At 39.5% G+C, this 18,634-nt stretch overlaps 1 protein-coding gene across 9 annotated transcripts in view; it reads left to right on the top strand.

The window, feature by feature from the left end:
- The window catches only part of LOC128697002 (E3 ubiquitin-protein ligase RNF103), a 55,784-nt gene extending 37,373 nt beyond the window's left edge, over positions 1-18,411 (top strand). For 7 of the 9 annotated variants that reach the window (XM_070090375.1, XM_053788503.2, XM_070090378.1 and 4 more), the window contains 3 exons: positions 483-747; positions 4,815-4,940; positions 15,729-18,411. In XM_070090375.1, coding sequence (XP_069946476.1) covers positions 483-747; positions 4,815-4,940; positions 15,729-17,090 — 1,753 coding nt within the window. In that variant the 3' untranslated portion in view covers positions 17,091-18,411. Of the gene's footprint in view, positions 1-469; positions 748-4,814; positions 4,941-15,728 lie in introns of all 9 variants that reach the window. The other 2 variants (XM_070090379.1, XM_070090380.1) reach the window with 1 other exon arrangement.
- Positions 18,412-18,634: the final 223 nt, after the last annotated feature.

Genomic DNA, 18,634 nt, shown 5'->3' on the forward strand with positions numbered 1-18,634 from the left:
AGAAGTGCTTAATAGTACAGTAGAACCCCCGTATCCACTGATTCGGTATTCGAGGTTTCAGTTATCCACAGTTTACTGTGGCCCAAAAATACCTCTTAATTTTGCATAATAATGGCCCCAAAACACAAAGGTAGAAAAGCTGGCAGTTTTTCAGAGCCGAAGAGAGCCGTGAAGTGCTTCCCATCAGTGAAAAAGTGATAATTCTCCACTTATTGTGCATAATTTATCAAACTTTATAAATGGTATGTATAGGACTTACATATAGGGTTTGCTACTATCCATGGTTTCAGTATCCATGGCAGGTCCTTGGAACATATTCCCCACTGATACGAGTAAATTCATTTTTTAATTTTTATGTAGCAACAAGGGTTTGACGCCTTGTAAAGATTATATACGTTATACTGCAGTATAGCACTTGTAGCACTTGTTCAGTATTTTCTAATGCATTGAATACAGTAAAGTATTACAGTATTTGATTTTAGATTTTGTGCAAAACAAGGATGGAGTCATCCTCAGCTGGTACTCATTCTGCCACCAAGCCAACAAGCTAATAAACTGACTACTGGCCGGAATCCAGGTAGATTACCTGGCCGTGAACATATTGTCTTCACCTCCACTACCCATCTTACTGTCTTGTCTGTACTTACCTGGCTGTATGGACACATATTATCACGAGTTGATGTGCTTCAGGAGGTGAAACAACTAGAAGACACTTGGCTCAATGTGGCCAAAGTAGACAAGGAAAAGGTATGTATTGAGAAATGGTTTGGAGGAAGTTGAATTAAGAAATTAGCTATCAGGACTGCTTTTTCCTCACTTGATCTTTCTTTGGACATTTAAGCTAGCAGTTGCTTAGCCACTCAGAGGAGCTGGGAGAATTTTGTTGATGTTAGTGAAAAGCTCTTGATCTTAAAAATTGGAGCTGCCTCTTCTCTTCATCAAATTGAACCTGATTGCTTCTCCCTGTTCCCCATGTGAGTGTAGTGCTTAGTCATCAGTAGCACAATAATTTTGTAATAATGATACACACTTAAAATATGGAATAACATTACACAGAGAAATATACCTTCCCTTTTTCCTTACTCCCCCTCCAAACAACCCTGTCTACCCCAAAAGTTGTAAATGAGTGAGCAAGAGAAAAGGGAGTTGCCAAGATAAATAGGGTTGCAAGGGTTGTTTACTCAGGGTCATAATTCATCACCTGTGGGAATGTAGATGACCAAAAATACACTGCATTAAGAGCCCGAAATTTATGAGGGAGAGTCATCTGGCAGGGTTACTGATGCCCTGTGATGTGATGATGTGTGGTATTATGTTATATTTTCATTGTTCCTATTCCTTTTATTTGAGGTGTTGATTAAATGTTCTGTAACTTGTGTAAATAATCAATTTAAAGTTGTGAAAAATCATGACATGGTCAGGATGAGGATGCCAGAAATATTGCCAATGACTTTTTCATTGTGGTGTACAGCAACACTGAAGCTAAGACATGTATATTACTTTATATTAAAAATAGTTACTCCTTTATATAATGTACAATTTTATAATATGCACATACTGCAACTTCTAATTCAGATGATGCATGAATAATCTGGCACTTTCTTTCAACACACCAGCTGTATCCCACCGAGGTGGGGTGGCCCAACAGGAAAAACGAAAGTTTCTCCTTTCAAATTTTGTAATACAGTGGACCCCCGGCTTACGATATTATTTCATTCCAGAAGTATGTTCAGGTGCCATTACTGAACGAATTTGTTCCCATAAGGAACATTGTGAATTAGATTAGTCCATTTCAGACCCCCAAACATACACGTACAAACGCACTACATAAATACACTTAAATAATTGGTTGCATTGGGAGCTGATCGTAAACCGGGGGTCCACTGTATATACAGGAGAAGGGGTTACTAGCCCCTTGCTCCCGGCATTTCAGTCGCCTCTTACGACACGCATGGCTTACGGAGGAAGAATTCTGTTCCACTTCCCCATGGAGATAAGAGGAAATAAACAAGAATAAGAACTAGAAAGAAAACAGAAGAAAACCCAGAGGGGTGTGTATATATATATGCTTGTACATGTATGTGTAGTGTGACCTAAGTGTAAGTAGAAGTAGCAAGACATACCTGAAATCTTGCATGTCTATGAGACAGACAAAAGACACCAGCAATCCTAACATCATGTAAAACAATTACAGGCTTTCGTTTTACACTCACTTGGCAGGACGGTAGTACCTCCCTGGGCAGTTGCTGTCTACCAACCTACTACCTAGGATAATCTGGCACATCTTTATTAAAACAAGAGGAAATACAGTACTGGACTGCATATGTTTTTCAATCTAACTTAGCACCTGTTACTTAATTTCAGCATCCATCACATTAATTACATTGGTTCTGACACACTTTTATCCCAGATGAGACTATAGGTTCTTCATCATATACTGTATACTACGTATATATGTACTATAAATTTATATTTGTAGTTTCTTACATGGAAAAGCCCATAAATATGAAAGCATTTTGGGCAGACTAAACCTCGAACCTAAAATTACTTGACATTGAATTGCTAAAGCTGGTTGTATGAATGCTAGGTTTAACAACCAAATTGTCAGAAGATAAGATTTTCAAATATAGTGATCATTCTAAGTAACACAGCTCTACTAATTAACCTTTTCAGGGTCGAGAGGCCCTCTCCTATTCTCAGGGTCGAAAGTTTTTCGGAAAAAAAAAAATTATTTTTCTTATGAAAAGATAGAGAATCTTTTCCTAATCACAATGACACCAAAAGTTTGAAATTTGATGGAAAACTTACGGAATTATGCTCTCGTGAAGTTAGCGGTCTCGACGATGTTTATGCATCGGCGATTTCGTCCACTTTGAGCCCTATTTTTGGCCAATTCCAATGTACTAGTTGACAAAAATCATAACTATTTCGCTAGAACTCCATTTTTTCTATCGAATGAGTACAAGAAACCACCCATTTACTGATTTCAACTATCCAATAAAACGGTCAGAAATTAGCAATTTTGCCAATTTCACACAAATTTCAAAGGATTCCAATTTCCAGATTGGCCCCAGAATAGACAAGACACACATTCCTGGCACTAAAATAACATTTCCTCTGTTCATTAGTCATGTCCCCAGGCCCCTCTTACATTTCTTTTGCTTTCCACTTTGAATTTTTATTCTCACAAAAAAATAGAAGATTTACTGTTATGCAGACTACTGCATTAGTGTAGAAATGGTATACATAATATCAGAGCACTTGTGAAAGAATATTAGACTCACCAGTTGACGTGTATTGGATGCGTGGCATGATTTGTTTACTTCTGAACTTTGGCAAAAATAAAACATTTCTGCTATTTTGAGCTCAATTTCAAGGTACTTTTCATTGTGAAACCAATCAAAATCATCTCAGTTTCTGTAATATGTCTTCCATTCTATAAAATGAGACCAGGAAAACTAGAATACAACCATAAATACCATACAAAAATACACTGCAAAGTCTCTGTTTTAAACCAAAAACATGGTCAAAGTTTTTTTTTGTCATTATGCACTGTGTGCTGCAGGATTTTTTTTATACTGTGCACACTGACCACATAGACCCATTCTTGCATATGTAGGCCTACCAGCTTTCTCTTGCTAAATTTGAAGGCGTTAGAATTTAGGCATACTTGTACGTCAATAACCCTGGTGCGTAAGCCGTACTAGTACGTCGGAAACCCTGAAAGGGTTAAAATAGCATTCTTTATATGAAGGGACAATAACACTAAACAATATTAGCAGTTTTTGCAATAATTTTTTGGGGGGAGAGTAGAAATATAGTTGGGGCAAGAAGTGCATAAGTATTAGTGCTAATAAGTCTGGATGGGTAGGTTACTCTAGATACATTTGACATTTATTATTCTTTCTTTCAACACACCGGCCGTATCCCACCAAGGCAGGGTGTCCCAAAAAGAAAAACGAAAGTTTCTCTTTTTAAATTTAATAATTTATACGGGAGAAGGGGTTACTAGCCCCTTGCTCCCAGCGTTTTAGTCGCCTCTTACAACACGCATGGCTTACGGAGGAAGAAGTCTATTCCACTTCTCCATGGAGAATTTATTATTCTATCTTCATAAATTCACTTCAGGTTCAGGAGGTTTTTAAGTCTTCTGTCCGCAAGGAGTTTCTGCCTCACTTTGAGTCAGACATGTGGTATATCATAGAGATACAGTATTTGTGTCTTGTATTGCATCTGTACATTCTGTTGCTGCTCTTTAAGAAGTGTTCTCTGCTAATAGTAATTATAGCTGCATACAATACTTTGATGTTTTGGAAAGCTCCTGGCCCTGACATGTTTGGGTTAGACTATATTTGCCTGCTGGAAGATTTGTAAGATAATAGTTAATTATAATATGCCCATATTTGGGAGAGGAAATATGTTACTAATTGAGATCATCTTAGTTAAGGATGAAGCTGTGTCCATAGTCACTCTGCACACCCAGTGATGTTTAACTGGATCGATCTAGTGATGCATACTGCATCACTAGATCAATCTGGTTAAACATTGGTTAAACATTATTAGTGATGCAGTATGCATAACTAGTGATGTGATGTAATATGCATAACTAGTGATGTGATGTAATATGCATCACTAGTGATGTGATGTAATATGCATCACTGGTGATGTGATATGCATCACTAGTGATGTATGTATCACTAGTGATGTATGCATCACTATATTAGTGCCATCCTAAGTCTTGATTGGTGAAGAAAATAATCAGGCTGCTCAGTTTCATCTTGTTTTCATTCAGTGTTCCTTGTTTTCCTTACCAGGTTCCACGTGTAGTGTATATTTCTGAACTTCTGAGCCCTCCTCTGCTGATCGCCACTCTCGGTCTTCGTTTGTCAACTCGTATTAAGCTTGCATCTTTCACTGTCAGGAAGGAAGAAAAAGAGCAAGTAAGTCAGATCATGTTACCAGGAGGGTGTTTCTGGAAGGTGTTCTAGGAGTCAACACCCTCCATGGTCTGGTCCATGACTGTTAGAGCATTCTTTTAAATATTTATTTGCATAAAATATTCATTACATTTATGTTAATATACTGAATATAGGTTGTAAAAATAGGTGATTATCCTTAATTATACAGTAAGTACTCGGTTATCCTTAATAAAGGGTGGGTGGGTGTTTGGTTTGGGGAGCTGGCCAGTTGAGTATGTTGGAGGCTGTCTCTAATTTTTCTTGTGGCTAATTTGATAGAACACATCATAATGAGTAGTTTCATACATACATAAATAGATTTGAGAAAATAATTAAACACAAAATAACAACATCCTTTAAAAAAAAATTTCACACGTTGGCTGTCTCTCATCGAAGCAGGGCAACCCAAAAAAAGAAACACTCGCTATCATTCAACACTTTCATCATCATTCACACATAATCACTGTCCTTGCAGAGATGCCCAGATACGACAATTCAGATGTCATCCCAAACAGCCAATATTCCAAACCCCTCCTTTAAAGTGCAGGCATTGTACTCCCCACCTCCAGGATTCAAGTCTAGTTAACTGGTATCCCTGAATCCCTTCACAAAATATTACGTTGCTCACACTCCAACAGCTTGTGAGGTCCCAAAAACCATTCATCTCCATTCACTCCTATCTAACATGCTCACATATGCCTGCTGTATGTCCAAGCCCCTTGCACACAAAACCTCTTTTACCCCCTCCCTCCATCCTTTTCTAGAACAACCCCTACCCCTCTTCCCCTCCACTACAGATTTATACACCCTCCAAATTTAGATTTAGAAAGGACATAGGTAAGTACTGGTTTTCTAACAGAGTTGTAGATGCGTGGAACAGTCTTCCCAGTGGGGTGATAGAGGCTAGGACCTTGGGTAGCTTTAAGAAGAGACTGGACAAATATATGAGTGGGAGGGGCTGGGTTTGATTGGTGTCATGGGGTACGGGAGTTATTTCTTGGGTAGCTTTAGGTAGAGGTCGTTTTGATAAGGACCTGCCTCATATGGGCCAGTAGGCCTTCTGCAGTGTTCCTACATTCTTATGTTCTTATGTTCTTAAGTCATTCTATTTTGCTCCATCCTCTCTAAATGACCAAACCACCTCAACAACCCCTCCTCAGCCCTCTGAATAATACTTTTAGTAACTCCACACTTCCTAATTTCCACACTATGAATTCTCTGCATAATATTTACACCACGCATTGCCCTTAGACATGACATCTATACTCCCTCCAGCTTCCTCGCTGCAGTATTCACAACCCATGCTTCACACTCAAATGAGAGTGTTGGTACCACTATACTCTCTTACATTCCCTTCTTTGCCTCTATGGATAATGTTTATTGTCTCCACAGACACCTCAATGCACCACACACCTTTTTTCCTTCATCAATTCTATGTTGAATGGTTCAGAGAACCGACATGTTGATAAATTAGACACATGTGCAACTCTTGGGTATCTTTATTGAGGAAACGTTTCGCCACACAGTGGCTTCATCAGTCCATACATAGGAGAAACTTGAAGAACAGGAGGAGAATGAGGTAATCAGTCCCTCAACCTTGAGTCGATGTGTTCAGTCCATCAATCTTGAGTAGATTGATGGACTGAACACATCGACTCAAGGTTGAGGGACTGATTACCTCATTCTCCTCCTGTTCTTCAAGTTTCTCCTATGTATGGACTGATGAAGCCACTGTGTGGCGAAACGTTTCCTCAATAAAGATACCCAAGAGTTGCACATGTGTCTAATTTATCATCAATTCTATGGTTAGCCTTGTCTTTCATAAACTCATCTGCTGACAAATCTACTCCCAAATAACTGAACACATTCACTCCTTCCATACTCCCTCTTTCCAATGTGATATCCAAATTTTCTTCACCTAACTCGTCTGATACCCTCATCACCTTGCTCTTATCCATGTTCACTTTCAACTTTCTTTCTTTACACACACTCCCAAACTCCCTAACCTTTGCAACTTCTTTGTATTTAATTCCCCATAATTTAATCCCAACTCCATCTATAAATATGTTAAACAACCATGGTGACATTACACATCCATGTCTAAGGCCTACTTTTACTGGTTAGTAATCTCCCTCTCTCCTACACACCCTAACCAGAGCCTTACTATCCTCACAAAAAAAAAAAAACTACAACATTTAGTAACTTACTACCTATTCCATACACTTGCAACATCTGCCACATTGCTCTCCTATCCACTCACTCTGTCATATGCCTTTTCTAAATCCATAATTGTAATGAATATTGTTCACTTGTAACCTTCAATGTAAACACTTGATTTACACATCCCGTACCCATTCTAAAGCCTCCTTGTTCATCTGCAGTCCTGCTTTCTGTCTTATCTCTAATTCTTTCTATAATAACCCTACCATACACATCACCTGGTATACTCAATAAACTACTACTACTACTACTTTCAACAAACCGGCCGTATCCCACCGAAGCAGGGTGGCCCAAAAAGAAAAATGAAAGTTTCTCTTTTTAACTTCAGTAATATATACAGGAAAAGGGACTCTGTAAACTTATTCTCCTATAATTTTTACAATCTCTATTGTTCCCCTTTCTCTTATATAAAGGAATTATACATGCTCTCTGCCAATCCCTAGGTACCCTATCATCTTTCAAACATTTATTGAATAAAAGTACCATCACTCCAACACTATAAATCCCCCTGGTTTAAACATTTCTGTCATGATCCCATCAATTCCAGCTGCTTTACTTCCTTTCATTCTACGTAATGTGTCACTCACCTCCCCACACTCACATTTGGGTCTTCTTCCCTCTTAAAAGATGTTATACCTCCCTGGCCAATGCATGAAATTGCTGCCTCCCTCTCTTTATCAACATTTAACAATTCCTCAAAATATTCCCGCTATCTTCTCAATACTTCCAACTCCCCCACCTGCTAACTCCCCTATTCTGTTTTTAACTGTCAAATCCATTTGTTCCCTAGGCTTTCTTAACCTATTTATCTCACTCCAAAATTTTTTCTTATTCTCAGCAAAATTTGTTGGCAGCCCCTCACCCACTCTATCATTTGCTCTCCTTTTGCACTCGCTCACCACTCTCTTCACCTCTCTTTTACTCTCTATATAATCCACTCTTCTTATATCACTTCTGATCAATAAAAATCTCTCATACACAACCTTCTTCTGTTTTATCACATCCTTTACCTAATCATTCAACTAATCACTCCTCTCTCCTCCTGCGCCCACCCTCCTGTAACCACAAACTTCTGCTCCGCATTCTAACACTGCCTTTTTAAAACTATCCCACCCTTCTTTGACTCCCATACTACCTCTACTCTCATTAGCCCACATTTCTCCCAATAGTTGCTTATATCTCACCCTAACTTCCTCCTCCCTTAGTTTATAAACTGCCTCCTCTCTCTTACTTACTGTTGCCATTTTCCTTTTGCTCTATCTACCTCTTACTCTAACTGTAGCTACAACTAAATAATGATCTGGTATATCTGTTGTCCCTCTATAAACATGCACATCCTGAAGTCTACCCATCAACCTTTTATCCACCAATACATAATCTGACAAACTACTTTCATTACATGCTGTATCATGTAAACTTATTTATCCTCTTTTTCTTAAAATGTATTACAGTGGAACCCCGAGTTTCGAACTCATGGTCTGTTGAACGCTTCAATTTTCGACCGCTTTTTTTGCACCAGTTTTGTCCCGAGTATTGAACATGCCCCGCGTTTCGAACCACATACCAAACCTGTCCGCCTGCCCTGCGCCTGCTCGCCTCCTCGCGCAGGCGTTGTGAGTCAGTTTGGCTTTGTTTCTCGAGTGAACATTGCATTATATACTAGAGCGATATACATTACATTATATACAGTGGACCCTCGACCAACGATATTAATCCGTTTCTGAGAGCTCATCGTTAATCAAAATTATCGTTAGTCGAGTTAATTTTCCCCATAAGAAATAATGGAAATCAAATTCATCCGTTCCTGACACCCCAAATTATTATTATTACAATCAAGGGGGAAGCGCTAAACCCGGAGGATTATACAGCGCCTGGGGGGGGGGGATGTGGAACCCCAAAGTATTGAAAAAAATATTTTTTACCACATGAAATATTAATTTTAATACACACAAACTGAAGAAGACATGCACAAATACATGACACTAACCTTTATTGAAGATCTGGTGATGATTGATGGGATGGGAGGAGGGGAGAGTGTTGATGGTGTTAGTGTTTAGAAGGGGAATCCCCTTCCATTAGGACTTGAGGTGGCAAGTCCTTTTCCGGAGTTACTTCCCTTCTTCTTTTAATGCCACTAGGACCAGCTTGAGTCACTGGACCTCTGTCGCACAACATATCTGTCCATAGAGGCCTGTACCTCCCGTTCCTTTATGACATTCCTAAAGTGTTTCACAACATTGTCAGTGTATGGGTTGCCAACACAGCTTGCAGTAGCTGTGTCAGGGTGATTTTCATCAAAAAAGGTTTGCACTTTAAACCACATTGCACACATTTCCTTAATCTTTGAAGTAGGCAACTTCCTCAATTTCTCTATCCCCTCCTCCGAAGCAGTTTCCTCAGGTGTGGCCTCTTGCTGTTGAAGATGATCTAGCAGCTCATCAGTGGTTAGTTCTTCATTGTCCTCCTCCACCAGCTCTTTCACATCCTCCCCACTAACCTCCAACCCCAAGGACTTTCCCAATGCGACAATGGATTCCTCAACTGGCACAGGATTCCCAGGGTTAGCCTCAAACCCTTCAAAATCCCTTTTGTCTACACATTCTGGCCACAGTTTTTTCCAAGCAGAGTTCAATGTCCTCCTAGTCACTTCCTCCCAAGCCTTACCTATAATGTTTACACAATTGAGGATGCTAAAGTAATCTCTCCAAAACTCTCTTAGAGTCAGTTGAGTTTCTGAGGTCACTACAAAGCACCTTTCAAACATAGCTTTTGTGTACAGTTTCTTGAAGTTTGCAATGACCTGCTGGTCCATGGGCTGCAGGAGAGGAGTGGTATTAGGAGGCAAAAAACTTCACCTTAATGAAGCTCATGTCCGCAGAAAGTTGCTCTGCCAAGTCTGAAGGATGACCAGGAGCATTGTCTAATACCAGGAGGCACTTAAGGTCTAATTTATTTTCCAGGAGGTAATTTTTCACAGTGGGGGCAAATGCATGGTGTAACCAGTCATAGAAAAAGTCCCTAGTGACCCATGCCTTACTGTTTGCCCTCCACAGCACACAAATTAGCCTTGAGGACATTGTTTTTTCTGAACACACTGGGAGTTTCAGAGTGATACACCAATAAAGGTTTCACTTTGCAATCACCACTAGCATTGGCACACATCAACAGAGTAAATAACAAAAAAGGCACAATACCGTGACTGGAACGATACTCGAATAACCAGCACATAAAAGAGAGAAGCTTACGACGACATTTTGGTCCGACTTGGACCATTGACAAAGTCACAGTGTGACTTTGTCAATGGTCCAAGTCGGACCGAAACGTCGTCGTAAGCTTCTCTCTTTTATGTGCGGGTTATTTGTGCAACAGAGTAAGCCTGTCTTTCATAGGCTTATGGCCTGGGAGTGCCTTTTCCTTCTGAGTAATGTAGGTCCTGCTTGGCATTTTCTTCCAAAACAGGCCTGTTTCGTCACAATTAAACACTTGTTTAGGTTTCAGTCCTTCACTGTCTATGTACTCCTTGAATTCCTGCACATATTTTTCATCCGCTTTGTGGTCCGAACTGGCAGCCTCACCATGCCTTATCACACTATGTATGCCACTACAATTCTTAAATCTCTCAAACCAACCTTTGCTGGCCTTAAATTCACTCACATCACCACTAGTTGCTGGCATTTTTTTAATTAAATCGTCATGCAACTTCCTAGCCTTTTTACATGTGATCGCTTGAGAGATGCTATCTCCTGCTATCTGTTTTTCATTTATCCACGCCAGTAACAGTCTCTCAACATCTTCTATCACTTGCGATCTCAGTTTCGAAAACATAGTTGCACCTTTTGCAAGAACAGCTTCCTTGATTGCCGTTTTCCTGGCCACAATACGTAGTAGCGATGGTTGATTGGGGTTTTGTGTACAACCTTGCCTGCTCGGAGACATGCACTCCACTTTCACACTTAGCAATGATCTTTTTCTTCATATCCATAGTAATTCTCACCCTTTTTGCTGTAGGGTTGGCACTAGAAGCTTTCTTGGGGCCCATGGTGACTTATTTTGCAGGTGCAATCACTACAAACGCTGTGATAATATGAAATGTTCTGATTGTATGTTTGGATGGGACCACGGTGGCTGGCTGTCTTGTAAACACTGGCACCCACGGGACAAGTGAGGCACGCTCAGGCCACAAGTGGATGCGTCTCGAACGGAACGAATAGCATTGGTCGGGTTTTTTAGCACTAGTCGAGGCAAACTTTTTGCATTAAAATGTATCGCTAGTCGGATTTAACGTTAGACGATGCCAACATTGGTCGAGGGACCACTGTACTAGAGCGATAAAATGTATATACAGTACACTCATTACTTACCTTAAAATATTTGTAGTCTTAATGGTCTTAATATAGGGTGCAAGGTGAATAGTAGGGTAAGGTAGGTATCAAAGTGTGGTAGGTATGTAACCCCCATGTTTGTGAGTTTTGTAAACAAACCAGTTGTTGTTGTTGATACTAGCCTGGACACGAATGGTTTTTGTTCACTTTGTCAAGCCGACTTGAAAAAATCTTGTACAGTGGACCCCCGAGTTTCGTGATTAATACGTTCCAGAGAGCCCGCCGAAGGTCGAAATTCACGAAACTCGAAACCATTTTCCCCATAAGAAATAATGGAAATAAAATTAATCCGTTCCAGACACCCAAAAATATTAAAATAAATTTTTTTTTTTTCAAATTAAATAAAGATTTACATAATGAAAATCAGAAATCAAGTACATGCATTTAAAATAAATAATAATAGCGTATGACAGGGTGGATAGGGGAGCAATGTGGCAGATGTTGCAGGTGTATGGTGTAGGAGGTAGGTTACTGAAAGCAGTGAAGAGTTTTTACGAGGATAGTGAGGCTCAAGTTAGAGTATGTAGGAAAGAGGGAAATTATTTCCCAGTAAAAGTAGGCCTTAGACAAGGATGTGTGATGTCACCGTGGTTGTTTAATATATTTATAGATGGGGTTGTAAGAGAAGTAAATGCGAGGGTCTTGGCAAGAGGCGTGGAGTTAAAAGATAAAGAATCACACACAAAGTGGGAGTTGTCACAGTTGCTCTTTGCTGATGACACTGTGCTCTTGGGAGATTCTGAAGAGAAGTTGCAGAGATTGGTAGATGAATTTGGTAGGGTGTGCAAAAGAAGAAAATTAAAAGTGAATACAGGAAAGAGTAAGGTTATGAGGATAACAAAAAGATTAGGTGATGAAAGATTGGATATCAGATTGGAGGGAGAGAGTATGGAGGTGAATGTATTCAGATATTTGGGAGTGGACGTGTCAGCGGATGGGTCTATGAAAGATGAGGTGAATCATAGAATTGATGAGGGAAAAGGGTGAGTGGTGCACTTAGGAGTCTGTGGAGACAAAGAACTTTGTCCTTGGAGGCAAAGAGGGGAATGTATGAGAGTATAGTTTTACCAATGCTCTTATATGGGTGTGAAGCATGGGTGATGAATGTTGCAGCGAGGGGAAGGCTGGAGGCAGTGGAGATGTCATGTCTGTAGGCAATGTGTGGTGTGAATATAATGCAGAGAATTCGTAGTTTGGAAGTTAGGAGGAGGTGCGGGATTACCAAAACTGTTGTCCAGAGGGCTGAGGAAGGGTTGTTGAGGTGGTTCGGACATGTAAAGAGAATGGAGCGAAACAGAGTGACTTCAAGAGTGTATCAGTCTGTAGTGGAAGGAAGGCGGGGTAGGGGTCGGCCTAGGAAAGGTTGGAGGGAGGGGGTAAAGGAGGTTTTGTGTGCGAGGGGCTTGGACTTCCAGCAGGCATGCGTGAGCGTGTTTAATAGGAGTGAATGGAGACAAATGGTTTTTAATACTTGACGTGCTGTTGGAGTGTGAGCAAAGTAACATTTATGAAGGGGTTCAGGGAAACTGGCAGGCCAGACTTGAGTCCTGGAGATGGGAAGTACAGTGCCTGCACTCTGAAGGAGGGTTGTTAATGTTGCAGTTTAAAAACTGTAGTGTAAAGCACCCTTCTGGCAAGATAGTGATGGAGTGAATGATGGTGAAAGTTTTTCTTTTTCGGGCCACCCTGCCTTGGTGGGAATCGGCCAGTGTGATAAAAAAAAAAATAATAACATTACACTTACCTTTACTGAAGACTTCTGGGTGGATGGAAGATGGGAGGAGGTGGTAGGAGGAAGGTGTACACTATTGTTTGAAAGGAGAATCTCCTTCCATTAGGACTTTAGGTAGCAAGTCCTTATCTGGGGTTACTTCCCTTCTTCTTTTAATGCCACTGGGAACAGCTTGAGAGTCACTGGACCCCTGGCGCACAAAATATCTATCCAGAGAGGTCTTTTTTTGGTGTTTCTTTAAGATTTCCCTGAAGTGGGATACAACACTGTCATTGTACATGTTGCAGATACAGCTTGTCTCAGCTTGGTCAGGGTGATACTTTTCAACAAAACTTTGCAACTCATTCCACATTCCACACGTCTTTAATCACTGAAGAAGGCACCTCATCCACTCCCTCCTCCTCCTCTGAAGCAAGTTCCTCGGCTGTGGTCTGATGCTGTTCCAGTTGAAGCTCTTGCAGTTCGTCAGTGGTTAGCTCTTCCCTGTGGTCCTCCACCAACTCTTCCACATCCCCGTCACTCACTTTATTCACCAAAGGGCTTGCACTATCTTTCCTTGGGTCCATGATGACTTATTTAGCAGTTGCAAGCACAAAAAACAATGGATTATTATGAAATGTATTGTATGAACCCGCGGGGTGATGGTCACGTGTTGGTAAACAATGGCACACTGAGCGTGAATGGCGTGGGAGACTGGCTTTGTGTGCGCGGTGACGGGTGGACGGGTATCGGACGGTTGCCAAAACACGAGTTTTTTCACGAAACTCGAGGCCAAATTTTTCCCAAAAAAAAAAACTCGCCAAAGGTCGAATTTCGTGAAAGTCGAGGCTGCCGAAACTCGGGGGTCCACTGTATTTGTGTTAATTTATATGTTTATATGTTATGTAGCGTGTTTATTATATAATTTTGAAAAAATATCATGGATGGATTAAGCAAAATATCCATGTTAACATTACCCCAAAAATTACGGGTACTTACTACTACCACAACAGTTATACCCACTTTAGCATTTAGGTCCCTCACCACAAGTACTCTCTCACTTGGTTCCAAACTCCCCAGGCACTCGGTCAACATCTCCCAAAATCTCTCTCACTTCTCTATGCTTCTTTCTTCTCCAGGTGCATAAACACTTACTATAACCAACTTTTCACATCCCACCCATATTTTGCTCTACATAATCCTTGAATTTATACATTTATATTCCCTCTTTTTCCTGCCACAGCTGGTCCTTCAACATTATTGCCACTCCTTCCCTAGCTATAACTCTGTTAGAAACCCCTGACCTAATCCCATTTATTTCTTCCCACTGAAACATTCTTGCCCCCTTTAGTTTTGTTTCACTGAGAGCCAGGACATCCATCTTCTTTTAATTCATAACACCCACAATCATCTCTTCTTATCATCCGCACTACATCCGCGCACATTAAAGGTTTTCTTCTTTTTATTTTTAGTAAGCTGTATGGGAAAAGGGGTTACTAGCCCATTGCACCCTGCATTTTAGTTGACTTTTACAACACGTATGGCTTACGGAGGAGAAATTCTTATTCCACTTCCTCTTGGATATGAAAGGAAACTAATAAGAACAGGAGCTATTAAGAAAAACCAAAGAAAACTCAGATGAGTGTGTATACATAAAGGTGCACATACATGTGTAGTGTGACCTAATTGTAAGTAAAAATAGCAAGATATACTGTTATTTGTTTGTGTGTTTGAGACAGAAAAAAAGACATCAGCACTCCTACTATCATGTAAAACAAATACAGGTTGTGTCTTACACTCATTTGGCAGGACAGTAGTGCTTCCCTGGGTGGTAGCTGTCTATCAGCCTACTACCTATAAAAAAAATATATAAAGGAAGAGTGAAGCATTTGTGAGTTTGATCAGGGAAGAGTCAGGACTCCTCTGGTCCATCTCATGATATGTACATGTCCCTGTATTTATAGTGTAGATATTTGTGAGTGACACTGGCAGCAGTAACATAGATCTATGTGAGAGACAGTGCAAGAGTTAATTGAATTAGATTGTTACAAAAAAAAAAAATTACCACACCAAATTTTTTTTAAACATTTTAAAATACATTAAGTGCATACAACTTTAGTTATGGTGCTGGAAGTCTTCAGCAATTACACAAGATAGAAAGGCACAGCTTGCGGTGTGCATTATAGCTAGTGCAGGAAATCATAAAAAACTTTAAGCCAGTTAACTGTGTATTGGATGCAGGAAAAAGTTTGTAAGGTTATATAAATGTACATGTAATGGTTAAGAAGCTGTGCCTTTAAAACGTAAAATGTAAAACAAACTATAGTAATAGAATAAATATAATATTAGATTATTACTAAGTGCTGATGGTATCAAGATATCAGGTGCTGCATTTAAAAGGATAAGCGAGAAGTGTATTCTGTGATATTGAGAAATTAAATCTTGCCTAATTTCCAGGTATCTCGTCTACTAAAAAAATCTGGACTAAGTGTGCCTAGCATAGCTGTTGTGACATCTGAGGGAGTGACATCGTATGGCGGAAGAAAAGGAGAGCCCCTAACCCGCCCAGCTTTGAATTCTTACATATGTACATTGCAGCCACATATGAATGATGCATTCCTTGTTTCTCTTATCATGGCAAACCTGTTAGCAGTTGCAGACTTTTTTTATTTTTTAGACATCAGAATAAGAGCATGGAAGCATGTTGTACGCACTTTTGTGAGAGTTCTTGTTTATAATGTAATAGTATTCCTGCTGTGGCTTGCTGTGACAGCATTGTTAAAGTTTTCCATGGTAGATAGTATGTTACAGTCCGGGTCATGGTTAATTACTTCTTTAAATTCCACTTGGGTTTTTGGTCAAATGAGGTATCATTGGTTAATGGTTGAAAGTCATCCTGTCATTATTTGGTTATCAATCATTATATTTAGCTTTATTACTTTGGCTTGGCATCTTTTACTGAAGAGAGGTAATTCAGAGCAGGAGGAAATGGATACTAGTTGGTGGGCTGTGTTTCCCATGGATTCTTATTTAGTTAATGTCCTCTTCCGTCCCATGGCTTCCTTATCCCGTCCAAGGCCATCTCAAGATTTAGGTTTAGAGGAAGGCATGGAGCTTTTGATAGAGCGCTTAGCCACACCAGATTTATGGCTACACCCAGTAATACCAACTGATTACATGAAGGATCTTCCTATGTGGAGATACGACGGATGGGGAAATGAAGATGATTTAAAATCCGAGAGTGAAACTGATGTAGACAGTGTAAGTGAAAATGAAAATGATACTTTATTAGACACACACACATGTTGTCAGGATGATAATTGTAGACTTTGTGGACTGTGGAGTACAGTAAAAGAAATATATGTATGTCATAGATGTGCTATCCTAAAACGAAAACTCGAAAGGCAGTACTTGAGATACCATAAGACTGACGACAGAGGCCATCAAAATGTGACATATGAAAGGCTTTTGAAAGTGTGTGAAAATTGCTGCAAGACCAGGAAGCAGCAAAACTCTGATTCCACTGTCAAAGAATCAAATAAAATTAGAAGTCCAACAAGATGGTTGTTGTCTCCTCAAAGACTGACTGAACTAAAATGGACAGCACCTTCACATTCTATAGAGAGTCGCATATGTGCAATATGCCTTGGACGATATCGGTGGTCTGCAGTCCTTTGTGGTCTTCCTTGTGGACACAACTACCATCATTCTTGTATCACAGAATGGCTCTTGAAAGATAATCACCACTGCCCAACCTGCCGATGGCCCTCATACAAAAACAAGTTAACTACCATGTCTGCGCATCAGCATGAAGAATAGAAGTACAACAGTAATCTATTATATATAATAGGAAGCTAAAATGGTGCATAAAAATGCAAATGCTTTTGGATGAATTCATGCAAAAAAAGAGTCTACAATGTGAAGTAATTTTTAATATATTAGGTTTTGAATGCATATTGCTTTGTTCCTCTTTAATATTTTAGATACAGTAGAATCTCATATTGTGCATCCAGAGATTTTTTTAATAAATTACTACTGAAATATTGTACAAAGTCCATGTTTCACCATAAAGTTATAAAAAATTATGCTGGGAAACTGTGCACAGAGACTCGTGATCCATAATTACACTGTAATTAAGCACATTCCCATACCTCCAACAGTCATGTACCTACCATAGCTGTATTTCTACAATTTGGAACATATGGAACATGTTGGTGACTGAAAATAAAATTCAAAATGAGAATGTAGTGGAGGTGTAACTTTGACTGCAACAGTTATGTTGATGATGATGGTGATGATGGTGATGATGGGAGATTTTGAGGGTCACCTCATCTTAGGCCATATTAAGCAATATTGACTCTCCACACCAATGGTAGAAAGGATTACATGACTCGAGCTATTGCAGCCCTTAACAAGCAGCATCACCACCTCCACCACCACCATTTTATTACATTACTACTACTATTTTACTTGGTTATTACTTTCTCAGTTTGCATTTATCTTTAATATATGTTTGGTTTGATGTAAGTGTAGTGAATTCCTATATGTTCTGACACAATTGGACAGGAAAATGTGGCTTATTTTTTACCAGTGTTGATGGCAGCTGATGTTGGTAGCAGCTGATGCTGCCTGCTATGATGTTTGTGCAGGGTTACATCAACCCTCTCTACATATTTCCAGATCAGCAAGCAATGATAATTACAATGTAAGGTATGAAAACTTGTTTGGCTTTTCTTGAGGTGTTAGGACAGTAACCCAGTTTTTTCCATATTTTCTTGTCCACATATCCTGATATCATATAGTATAGTGCCAATTTTCAGTAGTGCAATCTGTGGAAAATGTGAGATTCAACTGTATTTGTGTACTTTATGACATTAAGACATTTAGTGCTTTTGTTGAAAGCCACATACATTTTTCCACAAACTTTTGTAATTAAATATTTTATTATATTTAATTGTGTAATGAGTATGGACCTATTGCAATACTATCTGCATAGTGAATATTCTGTACTGTATGAAAAATTTCATGAAATTGGATTAATCTGGGCATATTATTAATTGTTTGTTTTTGGATCTGATTCCTGACATTGAATATTTTAAATCATGTTATGACACTGAAATTTTTAAATAATGTTAATTCATCATTGTTTAAATTTCTTTTGACCCCTCGTCTAAGGTGCCTTGATGCTGGTGAAGGGTTCTTGATTCAAAGAACTGGACTTGTCCTCCTCTTCCTTGGATTAAACCTGAATGCCTCCCACTTACTGTATGACACCTACAGGTTTAGGACTTTTGCCCTGATTAAAATGAAAACACAATAATTTCTGTTAAATGGTTTCATATATATATCTTCCAGGGTACCTT

This window comes from Cherax quadricarinatus, chromosome 31 (genome assembly GCF_038502225.1).
Source record: "Cherax quadricarinatus isolate ZL_2023a chromosome 31, ASM3850222v1, whole genome shotgun sequence".
Taxonomy (NCBI): Eukaryota; Metazoa; Arthropoda; class Malacostraca; order Decapoda; family Parastacidae; genus Cherax; species Cherax quadricarinatus.